The sequence below is a fragment of the Crinia signifera genome, chromosome 3, assembly GCF_055691185.1.
Source record: "Crinia signifera chromosome 3, ASM5569118v1, whole genome shotgun sequence".
NCBI classification, from domain to species: Eukaryota; Metazoa; Chordata; class Amphibia; order Anura; family Myobatrachidae; genus Crinia; species Crinia signifera.
The window spans coordinates 340,102,881-340,116,207 of NC_139219.1; the positions used below are offsets into that span (position 1 = coordinate 340,102,881).

Genomic DNA, 13,327 nt, shown 5'->3' on the forward strand with positions numbered 1-13,327 from the left:
AGCGGGTGCCTGTTCCCCACTGTGCCGGGCACTCTGGCTCCTCATTTGCGGTGCGCGGGCGATGTCATGACGTCAATACACCCGCGCACTGCTTCTTTGGGAACGCTGAATCCTCTGAGAGCTTCTCAGAGGTTTCAGCTGCTGTTTCCATTGTATATTAGGGCACTATCCTGCCCCGCTGCAGCAGGCGGAGGGACTGGGGCTGCAGCACATGGGGGACATAAAATGGCGCCCTCAGCGTGTGGGGTGAACTTGGTGCTGCACTTTTTGCTAGCAATCTTTTTAGGAGCCCCACCAGCCATCATACACTCATCAATCATCCACAGAGAGGAGAGAGAGAGGTTAAGCACCGGACAGGAGAGGAGGTATATAAGGCAAAGTCTGCCCCAAGCCAGAGACGCGCACTGTATATAAATATAACTTGCGCCGGCTAAGGGACCTTTTTGGACACAGTCCAAGCCGCCCTGACCTCCTATGTCCCGCTGTGACTCACTGTACCAGGGTCACCTGCACTTTACAGACGCCTCGAGGGAGCCGCTGATCACGCTGCTGCTTCAATGGCTGCCGCTCCTATGAAGAAGGAGGAAGCGGAAGTACCCAGCATGCCGCACGCCTATGCTCCGCTCCTCGCTATGGCGCTGTATTTAAAAGTGCGCTGCCGCATCTTTCTCACTGAATCCCCCGCTAACGGGAGATCAGCGCTATACTTACCCCTGCCTCAGCTGTTGGGTGCGGGGTGCTGACTGGTCCTCGAGGCGTGCTGCGTGCAGCGGCGACGGGACCTCAGGATCTGTGGTTCCTGCAGCCGGGTACCGGAGGCAAGCTGCGTGCAGCTGCGACCGGACCCACCGACAGCACCCTCGTCGCAGGCAGGTAGGGACAGGGGGCTACCTGCCTATCCTCCTGCTGATTGCAGAATCGCTAAAAATAAAAAAGCCCAGGAGTGAGCAATGAATGCACCCAGCTCCCGCAGGGCACATGCTAAGACTGCCTGGAGAGGAAGTAGAAGGGGAGGAGTTAGTCACTGTTAATTTATTCTAAAGTGCCCAAGCTCCCTGTGGTCGCCTTCTATTCCCCACTGTAACTCTCCAGTGTCACCTAGTGGAGGAAAGAGAAATAGAAGCTTAACTGCACATACACTACACAGGGATGGTACAGTATACCAGGGTTGAAACACTGGACAGGAGAGACAGTACATTGAAAGAAGCTGCCACAGGCCAGAACAACACTATGGTATATAACACAGGAGTGCTATAGCCTAATTGCATACAGCCCAATACTGTCCCACTATGCTCTAAACCCCACTGTCTGATCACAGAGCCTGGGAGAGCTGTAGCAGGTCTGGTCACCGGGAGAAGCAGCGCTGTTCTTGAGAAGACTGTCCAACAGCGTGTAGAGGTGACGGGGCAGCTGGGAGCACACCACACGGTAGCTCCCTCCACCCAGCAGCTCCATCTCCCATCATGGCGCCAAGTTTAGAAAAAAACACCTGCTGTACCGCCATCTTTGTAGGACCTGACCCCCACTGCTAGCAGGGGGGGGGGGGGGGGGGGGGGGTCAGGCAATACTCACAAGTCTGCCTTGCTGGCCGGAGGCGATAGGGCAGAGGGAGGATCGTGACGCTCACTGCGTCCGTGTAACTCCGGAGATGGTGGTCTCTGCAGCTGGGGACTGGGGCACGAGGCGCACACAGCTGCGGCCGGGTCCCCCCGGCAGCTCCCACGACGCAAACAGGCAGCGGCAAGACCCTGTCTGTCCTCATAAGTAAGAACTTACAGCTTTTTCTATCTATAACAATTGCCCTGGAGCAAGCCAGAGTGTGACCAGCTCCCAGAGGGCACATTCTAAGACTGCCTGAGGGGGGGTAGTAGAAGGGGAGGAGTTAACTACACTCGTTTACATTTAATGTGCCATGTTCCCTGTAGTCGCCCTTCTATTCCCCAGTGTTACTCCAGAGACACCTAGTGGATGAAGGAGAAAGGTGTACAGAACGGGGGGACGGGGGACGGGGGGGGGGGGGGGCAGTGTCGCTTTGTCACAATACATACAATCAGCGCGGACACATCACTTACAAGTCCTTAGTGGTCTGCGCTGATGCCCACACAGGCGCCATGATGGAATTGTGGAGTCCGTTCCCAGCAAACCCCCTGTGCATCGTATACACTTTCTGTGGAGTAAAAGGAAACAAATTGTGGTCAGCACCTGTCTACATGGCAGTCCCCCCCCACACACTACCAGCACCACCACTGAGCTGTCCCCTGTGACCAGTCCACAAGCGTTATGTCCACGTTTGTTCCCTGTGCCCACGCTATGCTGGGGACCACCTGGTTTAGCACTAGGACTGGGCAGGGACCACCCGGTGTACAGTACACCGCTAGGACTGGCCGTGGACAGTACACCGCTAGGACTGGCCGTGGACAGTACACCCCTAGGACTGGCCGGGGACAGTACACCGCTAGGACTGGCCGGGGACAGTACACCGCTAGGACTGGCCGTGTACAGTACACCGCTAGGACTGGCCGGGGACCGCCCGGTGAAGCCCTTGGACTGGATGGGTCACGACCATCGGGCTCAGATGGCAGTCCTCACCTCTCTGGGGGTATAGACCTCTGCCATGTGGCTGCCGGCATCGCTGGCGTACTGCTCACTGAGAACATCATCCTCAATCTCCTCCGTCTCCTCTGTGAGAAGAGCCTCTGGAGAAACCACAAAATCTACATCATCATCATCATCATCAGCGGCCTTCCTCTTCTTGCCGTGCTTCTTCTCCATCTCCTCAGGTACGGCCTGGTCAGGTGTGGGCGACCCAAGTCCAGTACCCGCCCACTCATCTGCCAAGCTCTGCAGGTACTTTATGGCCCTGAGGAGGCAAGAGAGGGCAATCAGGGACTAATACCAGCGGCCTCCCCGCAGCAGCTTCCCCACACACACACAGGACGGGTCAGGGACTAATACCAGCGGCCTCCCCGCAGCAGCTTCCCCCCACACACACACACAGGACGGGTCAGGGACTAACACCAGCGGCCTCCCCGCAACAGCTTCCCCACACACACACACACAGGACGGGTCAGGGACTAACACCAGCGGCCTCCCCGCAGCAGCTTCCCCACACACACACAGGACGGGTCAGGGACTAACACCAGCGGCCTCCCCGCAGCAGCTTCCCCCCACACACACAGGACGGGTCAGGGACTAACACCAGCGGCCTCCCCGCAGCAGCTTCCCCACACACACACACACACACACACAGGACAGGTCAGGGACTAATACCAGCGGCCTCCCCGCAGCAGCTTCCCCACACACACACAGGACAGGTCAGGGACTAATACCAGCGGCCTCCCCGCAGCAGCTTCCCCACACACACACACACACAGGACGGGTCAGGGACTAATACCAGCGGCCTCCCCGCAGCAGCTTCCCCACACACACACACAGGACGGGTCAGGGACTAACACCAGCGGCCTCCCCGCAGCAGCTTCCCCACACACACAGGACGGGTCAGGGACTAATACCAGCGGCCTCCCCGCAGCAGCTTCCCCCCACACACACAGGACGGGTCAGGGACTAATACCAGCGGCCTCCCCGCAGCAGCTTCCCCCCACACACACAGGACGGGTCAGGGACTAATACCAGCGGCCTCCCCGCAGCAGCTTCCCCCCACACACACAGGACGGGTCAGGGACTAACACCAGCGGCCTCCCCGCAGCAGCTTCCCCACACACACACAGGACGGGTCAGGGACTAACACCAGCGGCCTCCCCGCAGCAGCTTCCCCACACACACACAGGACGGGTCAGGGACTAATACCAGCGGCCTCCCCGCAGCAGCTTCCCCCCACACACACAGGAGGGGTCAGGGACTAATACCAGCGGCCTCCCCGCAGCAGCTTCCCCCCACACACACAGGACGGGTCAGGGACTAATACCAGCGGCCTCCCCGCAGCAGCTTCCCCCCACACACACAGGACGGGTCAGGGACTAATACCAGCGGCCTCCCCACACACACACACACACACACACACACACACACACAGGGCGGGTCAGGGACTAACACCAGCGGCCTCCACACACACACACACACACACACAGGACAGTACAGGGACTAACACCAGCGGCCTCTCCGCAGCAGCTTCCCCACACACACGCAGGACGGGTCAGGGACTAATACCAGCGGCCTCCCCGCAGCAGCTTCCCCCCACACACACAGGACGGGTCAGGGACTAATACCAGCGGCCTCCCCACACACACACACACACACACACACACACACAGGGCGGGTCAGGGACTAACACCAGCGGCCTCCACACACACACACACACACACACACAGGACAGTACAGGGACTAACACCAGCGGCCTCTCCGCAGCAGCTTCCCCACACACACACAGGACGGGTCAGGGACTAATACCAGCGGCCTCCCCGCAGCAGCTTCCCCACACACACACACAGGACGGGTCAGGGACTAATACCAGCGGCCTCCCCGCAGCAGCTTCCCCACACACACAGGACGGGTCAGGGACTAATACCAGCGGCCTCCCCGCAGCAGCTTCCCCACACACACACAGGACGGGTCAGGGACTAACACCAGCGGCCTCCCCGCAGCAGCTTCCCCACACACACACACAGGACGGGTCAGGGACTAATACCAGCGGCCTCCCCGCAGCAGCTTCCCCACACACACACACAGGACGGGTCAGAGACTAATACCAGCGGCCTCCCTGCAGCAGCTTCCCCCCACACACACAGGACGGGTCAGGGACTAATACCAGCGGCCTCCCCGCAGCAGCTTCCCCACACACACACACACAGGACGGGTCAGGGACTAATACCAGCGGCCTCCCCGCAGCAGCTTCCCCACACACACACAGGACGGGTCAGGGACTAATACCAGCGGCCTCCCCGCAGCAGCTTCCCCACACACACACAGGACGGGTCAGGGACTAATACCAGCGGCCTCCCCGCAGCAGCTTCCCCCCACACACACACACAGGACGGGTCAGGGACTAACACCAGCGGCCTCCCTGCAGCAGACGCACTACACACACAGGATGGGTCACGGACTAATACCAGCGGCCTCCCCGCAGCAGCTTCCCCCCACACACACACACAGGACAGGTCAGGGACTAACACCAGCGGCCTCCCCGCAGCAGCTTCCCCGCACACACACACACACAGGACAGGTCAGGGACTAACACCACCGGCCTCTCCGCAGCACCTCCCCCCCCCCCCCCACACACACACACACACACAGGACGGGTCAGGGACTAACACCAGCACACTACACACAAAGGACGGGTCAGGGACTAACACCAGTGGCCTCCCCGCAGCAGACGCACCACACACAGACAGGATGGGTCACGGACTAATACCAGCGGCCTCCCTGCAGCAGACACCAGCACACTACACACAAAGGACGGGTCAGGGACTAACACCAGCGGCCTCCCCGCAGCAGACACACCAGCACACTACACACACAGGACGGATCAGGGACTAACACCAGTGGCCTCCCCGCAGCAGCTTCCCCACACACACACACACAGGACGGGTCAGGGACTAATACCAGCGGCCTCCCCGCAGCAGCTTCCCCACACACACACACAGGACGGGTCAGGGACTAATACCAGCGGCCTCCCCGCAGCAGCTTCCCCACACACACACACAGGACGGGTCAGGGACTAATACCAGCGGCCTCCCCGCAGCAGCTTCCCCACACACACACACAGGACGGGTCAGGGACTAATACCAGCGGCCTCCCCGCAGCAGCTTCCCCACACACACACAGGACGGGTCAGGGACTAATACCAGCGGGCTCCCCGCAGCAGCTTCCCCACACACACACACACAGGACGGGTCAGGGACTAATACCAGCGGCCTCCCCGCAGCAGCTTCCCCACACACACACAGGACGGGTCAGGGACTAATACCAGCGGCCTCCCCGCAGCAGCTTCCCCACACACACACAGGACGGGTCAGAGACTAATACCAGCGGCCTCCCCGCAGCAGCTTCCCCACATACACACAGGACGGGTCAGGGACTAATACCAGCGGCCTCCCCGCAGCAGCTTCCCCACACACACACAGGACGGGTCAGGGACTAATACCAGCGGCCTCCCCGCAGCAGCTTCCCCACACACACACAGGACGGGTCAGGGACTAATACCAGCGGCCTCCCCGCAGCAGCTTCCCCACACACACACAGGACGGGTCAGGGACTAACACCAGCGGCCTCCCTGCAGCAGACGCACTACACACACAGGATGGGTCACGGACTAATACCAGCGGCCTCCCCGCAGCAGCTTCTCCCCGCAGCAGCTTCCCCCCACACACACACAGGACAGGTCAGGGACTAACACCAGCGGCCTCCCCGCAGCAGCTTCCCCGCACACACACACACAGGACAGGTCAGGGACTAACACCACCGGCCTCTCCGCAGCAGCTCCCCCCCCACCACACACACACACACAGGACGGGTCAGGGACTAACACCAGCGGCCTCTCCGCAGCAGACACCAGCACACTACACACAAAGGACGGGTCAGGGACTAACACCAGTGGCCTCCCCGCAGCAGACGCACCACACACAGACAGGATGGGTCACGGACTAATACCAGCGGCCTCCCTGCAGCAGACACCAGCACACTACACACAAAGGACGGGTCAGGGACTAACACCAGCGGCCTCCCCGCAGCAGACACACCAGCACACTACACACACAGGACGGATCAGTCACTAATACCAGCGGCCTCCCCGCAGAAGACACACCAGCACACTACACACACAGGACGGATCAGGGACTAACACCAGTGGCCTCCCTGCAGCAGCTTCTCCACACACACACAGGACGGGTCAGGGACTAATACCAGCGGCCTCCCCGCAGCAGCTTCCCCACACACACACAGGACGGGTCAGGGACGAATACCAGCGGCCTCCCCGCAGCAGCTTCCCCACACACACACAGGACGGGTCAGGGACTAATACCAGCGGCCTCCCCGCAGCAGCTTCCCCACACACACACAGGACGGGTCAGGGACTAACACCAGCGGCCTCCCTGCAGCAGACGCACTACACACACAGGATGGGTCACGGACTAATACCAGCGGCCTCCCCGCAGCAGCTTCCCCCCACACACACACACACACACAGGACAGGTCAGGGACTAACACCAGCGGCCTCCCCGCAGCAGCTTCCCCGCCCACACACACACACACACACACACACACACACACACACACACACACAGGACAGGTCAGGGACTAACACCACCGGCCTCTCCGCAGCAGCTCCCCCCCCCACACACACACACACAGGACGGGTCAGGGACTAACACCAGCGGCCTCTCCGCAGCAGACACCAGCACACTACACACACAGGACGGATCAGGGACTAACACCAGTGGCCTCCCCGCAGCAGACGCACCACACACACACACAGGATGGGTCACGGACTAATACCAGCGGCCTCCCCGCAGCAGACGCACCAGCACACTACACACACAGGTCAGGGACTAATACCAGCGGCCTCCCCACAGCAGACGCACCAGCACACTACACACACAGGACGGATCAGGGACTAACTACAGCAGACTCTCCACAGCAGACGCACCAGCACACCACACACACAGGACGGGTCAGGGATTAACACACACACACAGGACGGGTCAGGGACATCAGTGATGTTTTTGTGAGATGTTATGTGGACACTTACGTTTTAGCTGCTCGTCTCCTCGGCCTTCCACTCTGTGTCAGCTCTGTCTCGGGTTCCTCAGGGGCAGTCTCTATGGTAACCTCACGTGATTGGGCCTCCAGCTCCTGGGCCATCCTTATTAAGAGGAGTTCAGCTTTAGACTTGCGGCCTCGTTTCTTTGGCACCTTGACTGGCGGTGTTACTGGGTCACTGGCAGAAGCCCCGTTCTCCAACAGGCTGGCCAGGCTTGGAGAGGCAGTAAGACTGGTCCCAGGGTGACCTTCGCAGCTTGGTTTGCTGGCTGGCGTCTGTACGGCACAGCTCCCATCAGTAAGTAACGTCTTATTATTCCCACCAAGAAGGGAAGAGTCTAGGGAAACAAAAACCACAGGAAAGTAAAGGACTATTAAACAGTCATCGCCTGCCTGGCTCACCCCACCCTGCCCCCCTACCTGGCTCAACCCGCCCCACGCCCTGTCCCCCTACCTGGCTCACCCCGCCCCGTACCCTGTCCCCCTACCTGGCTCGCCCCGCACCCTGTCCCCCTACCTGGCTCACCCCTCCCCGCCCCCCCTCCCTGGCTCACCCCGCCCCCTGCCCCCCTCCCTGGCTCACCCCACCCCGCCCCGCGTCCCCCTACCTGGCTTGCCCCATGCCCCGTCCCCCTACCTGTCTCTCCCCGCCCTGCGCCCTGTCCCCCTACCTGGCTCTCCCCGCCCCGTGCCCTGTCCCCCTACCTAGTTCTCCTAGCCTCGTCCCCCTACCTGGCTCGGCTCTCCCCGCCCCGCGCCCTGTCCCCCTACCTGGCTCTCCACGCCCCGCTCCCCTACCTGGCTCACACCGCCCCGCGCCCTCTCCCCCTACCTGGCTCTCCCCGCCCCGCTCCCCTACCTGGCTCACACCGCCCCGCGCCCTGTCCACCTACCTGGCTCTCCCCGCGCCCTGTCCCCCTACCTGGCTCTCCCCGCCCCGTTCCCTGTCCCCCTACCTGGCTCTCCCCGCCCCCCTACCTGGCTTGCCCCGTCCCCCTACCTGTCTCTCCTCGCCCCATCCCCCTACATGGCTCTCCCCGCCCCGCTCCCCTACCTGGCTCACACCGCCCCGCGCCCTGTCCCCCTACCTGGCTCACCCCGCCCCGTCCCCCTAACTGGCACTCCCCGCCGTCACCCTTACAGCAGAAGGATGGCTAGATGTAAGAGGGTAGTTACCCAGGGAGGCCAGACGCTCTGAATGTCCCATGGTCACACTCTCCTGTGAGTCTGGGAGAGACAGTTTCCTGTGGCAGCTCATGGGCTGAGCTGCGGACCTGATGGGAGGATTCATTAGGTGGGGACCCTTGATTCCAGGAGACACCCCAGCCTCCTGGTGCCGGTCCACCATGGACGGATGAGCAGCTTTTGCTGGAGGAAGAGCACTCTCATCATCTCTTCTCTGTACCATGACCTCTACTGTGGTCGTCTCGCAGTTATCAGGAACAGAATGGTCCATTAACGTCACAGACACTCCCTAAGTCCCCCGATCATGCTGAGCTCTAAGAGGGAGAGAGAGTCGGGTCATCCCCATTATATCGGAGGCAGCGCAACAACAAACATACATGACACACACACAACAGTACAGGGAGAGAGAGTCGGGTCATCCCCATTATATCGGAGGCAGCGCAACGACAAACATACACACAGTACATACATGACACACACAGTACAGGGAGAGAGAGTCGGGTCATCCCCATTATATCGGAGGCAGCGCAACGACAAACATACATGACACACACAGTACAGGGAGAGAGAGTCGGGTCATCCCCATTATATCGGAGGCAGCGCAACGACAAACATACATGACACACACAGTACAGGGAGAGAGAGTCGGGTCATCCCCATTATATCGGAGGCAGCGCAACGACAAACATACACACAGTACATACATGACACACACAGTACAGGGAGAGAGAGTCGGGTCATCCCCATTATATCGGAGGCAGCGCAACGACAAACATACATGACACACACAGTACAGAGAGAGAGAGTCAGGTCATTTCCCATTATACCGGAGGCAGCGCAACGACAAACATACACACAGTACATACATGACACACACACAGTACAGGGAGAGAGAGTCGGGTATTCCCCATTATATCGGAGGCAGCGCAACGACAAACATACATGACAAACACACACAGTACAGGGAGAGAGAGTCGGGTCATCCCCATTATATCGGAGGCAGCGCAACGACAAACATACACACAGTACATACATGACACACACACACAGTACAGGGAGAGAGAGAGAGTCGGGTCATCCCCATTATATCGGAGGCAGCGCAACGACAAACATACATGACAAACACACACAGTACAGGGAGAGAGAGTCAGGTCATCCCCATTATATCGGAGGCAGCGCAACGACAAACATACACACAGTACATACATGACACACACACACAGTACAGGGAGAGAGAGTCGGGTCATCCCCATTATATCGGAGGCAGCGCAATATACAGACATTGTAACTACAAACATACACACAGTACATACATGACACTCTGTAAAGGGAGAGCACATACATGCCACACACACACACACACACAGTACACGGAGAGCACATACATGCCACACACACACACACAGTACAGGGAGAGCACATACATGACACACACAGTACAGGGAGAGAACATACATGACACACACACACACACACACACACACAGTACAGGGAGAGCACATACATGAAACACACACACACAGTACAGGGAGAGCACATACATGAAACACACACACACAGTACACGGAGAGCACATACATGAAACACACACACAGTACACGGAGAGCACATACATGACACACACACAGTACAGGGGGAGCACATACATGACACACACATACAGTACAGGGAGAACACATACATGACACATACAGTACAGGGAGAGCACATACATGACACACACACACACAGTACAGAGAGAGCACATACATGACACACACACACAGTACAGGGAGAGCACATACATGAAACACACACACACACACACACACAGTACACGGAGAGCACATACATGACACACACACACAGTACAGGGAGAGCACATACATGACACACACACACAGTACAGGGAGAGCACATACATGACACACACACACAGTACAGGGAGAGCACATACATGACACACACATACAGTACAGGGAGAGCACATACATGACACACACATACAGTACAGGGAGAGCACATACATGACACACACATACAGTACAGGGAGAGCACATACATGACACACACATACAGTACAGGGAGAGCACATACATGACACACACACAGTACAGGGAGAGCACATACATGACACACACACACACACAGTACAGAGAGAGCACATACATGACACACACACACACACACACACAGTACAGGGAGAGCACATACATGAAACACACACACACAGTACAGGGAGAGCACATACATGACACACACACACACAGTACACGGAGAGCACATACATGACACACACACACAGTACAGGGAGAGCACATACATGACACACACACAGTACAGGGAGAGCACATACATGACACACACATACAGTACAGGGAGAGCACATACATGACACACATACAGTACAGGGAGAACATACATGACACACACATACAGTACAGGGAGAGCACATACATGACACACACACACACAGTACAGAGAGAGCACATACATGACACACACACACAGTACAGGGAGAGCACATACATGACACACACACAGTACAGGGAGAGCACATACATGACACACACACAGTACAGGGAGAGCACATACATGACACACACACAGTACAGGGAGAGCACATACATGACACACACATACAGTACAGGGAGAGCACATACATGACACACACATACAGTACAGGGAGAGCACATACATGACACACACATACAGTACAGGGAGAGCACATACATGACACACACATACAGTACAGGGAGAGCACATACATGACACACACACACACACAGTACAGGGAGAGCACATACATGACACACACACACACACACACACACACACACAGTACAGGGAGAGCACATACATGACACACACACACACACACACAGTACAGGGAGAGCACATACATGACACACACACACAGTACAGGGAGAGCACATACATGACACACACAGTACAGGGAGAGCACACACACATGACACACACACACAGTACAGGGAGAGCACATACATGACACACACACACACACACACACACAGTACAGGGAGAGCACATACATGACACACACATACAGGGAGAGCACATACATGACACACACATACAGTACAGGGAGAGCACATACATGACACACACATACAGGGAGAGCACATACATGACACACACATACAGTACAGGGAGAGCACATACATGACACACACATACAGTACAGGGAGAGCACATACATGACACACACATACAGTACAGGGAGAGCACATACATGACACACACATACAGTACAGGGAGAGCACATACATGACACACATACAGTACAGGGAGAGCACATACATGACACACACATACAGTACAGGGAGAGCACATACATGACACACACATACAGTACAGGGAGAGCACATACAGGAATATCTCAGGATCCCATCACTGTGTCCCAGACGCGGTCACACTGAGGCGGGCGCAGCCGGATGACGTCAGAGATATCCGGGGATCCGGAGTAGGTCAGAGACTGTGTCCGGGTCCCGCCGCCATCTTACCGTAGCCTGAAGCTGCTCCCGCCTCCTACACCCTGTGCCTGCCGCCACTGTACCTCTGTGCCCGGCATCATATATATATGTACACCCGTGCTCCTCCCACGGACAGCAGCTCAGGGGGGGAGTATGTATAGTACTGCAGGTGCCGTGTACGGTCAGCAGCTCAGGTGGGTGTACGGTCAGCAGCTCAGGTGGGGAGTATGTATAGTAGTGCGAGGTGGGTGTACGGTCAGCAGCTCAGGTGGGGAGTATGTATAGTAGTGCGAGGTGGGTGTACGGTCATTAGTGCAGGTGGGGAGTATGTATAGTAGTGCAGGTGGGTGTACGGTCAGCAGCACAGGTGGGTGTACGGTCAGTAGCTCAGGTGGGGAGTATGTATAGTAGCGCAGGTGGGTGTACGGTCAGTAGCGCAGGTGGGGAGTATGTATAGTAGTGCAGGTGGGTGTACGGTCAGTAGCGCAGGTGGGGAGTATGTATAGTAGTGCAGGTGAGTGTACGGTCAGCAGCTCAGGTGGGTGTACGGTCAGTAGTGCAGGTGGGGAGTATGTATAGTAGTGCGAGGTGGGTGTACGGTCAGTAGCTCAGGTAGGGAGTATGTATAGTAGTGCGAGGTGGGTGTACGGTCAGTAGCTCAGGTGGGGAGTATGTATAGTAGTGCGAGGTGGGTGTACTGTCAGTAGCGCAGGTGGGTGTACGGTCAGTAGTGCAGGTGGGGAGTATGTATAGTAGTGCAGGTGGGTGTACGGTCAGTAGCGCGGGTGGGAAGTATGTATAGTAGTGCGAGGTGGGTGTACGGTCAGTAGCGCAGGTGGGTGTACGGTCAGTAGCGCATGTGGGGAGTATGTATAGTAGTGCGAGGTGGGTGTACGGTCAGTAGCTCAGGTGGGGAGTATGTATAGTAGTGCGAGGTGGGTGTACGGTCAGTAGCG

General features: G+C 57.8%; 1 protein-coding gene across 1 annotated transcript in view; it reads right to left on the bottom strand.

Moving 5' to 3' along the window:
• The window catches only part of GTF3C2 (general transcription factor IIIC subunit 2), a 108,147-nt gene extending 95,255 nt beyond the window's left edge, over window positions 1-12,892 (bottom strand). The window contains 5 exon segments of the mRNA XM_083178975.1: window positions 2,073-2,167; window positions 2,590-2,860; window positions 7,703-8,051; window positions 8,890-9,212; window positions 12,269-12,892. Coding sequence (XP_083035101.1) covers window positions 2,073-2,167; window positions 2,590-2,860; window positions 7,703-8,051; window positions 8,890-9,169 — 995 coding nt within the window. The 5' untranslated portion in view covers window positions 9,170-9,212; window positions 12,269-12,892.
• Window positions 12,893-13,327: the final 435 nt, after the last annotated feature.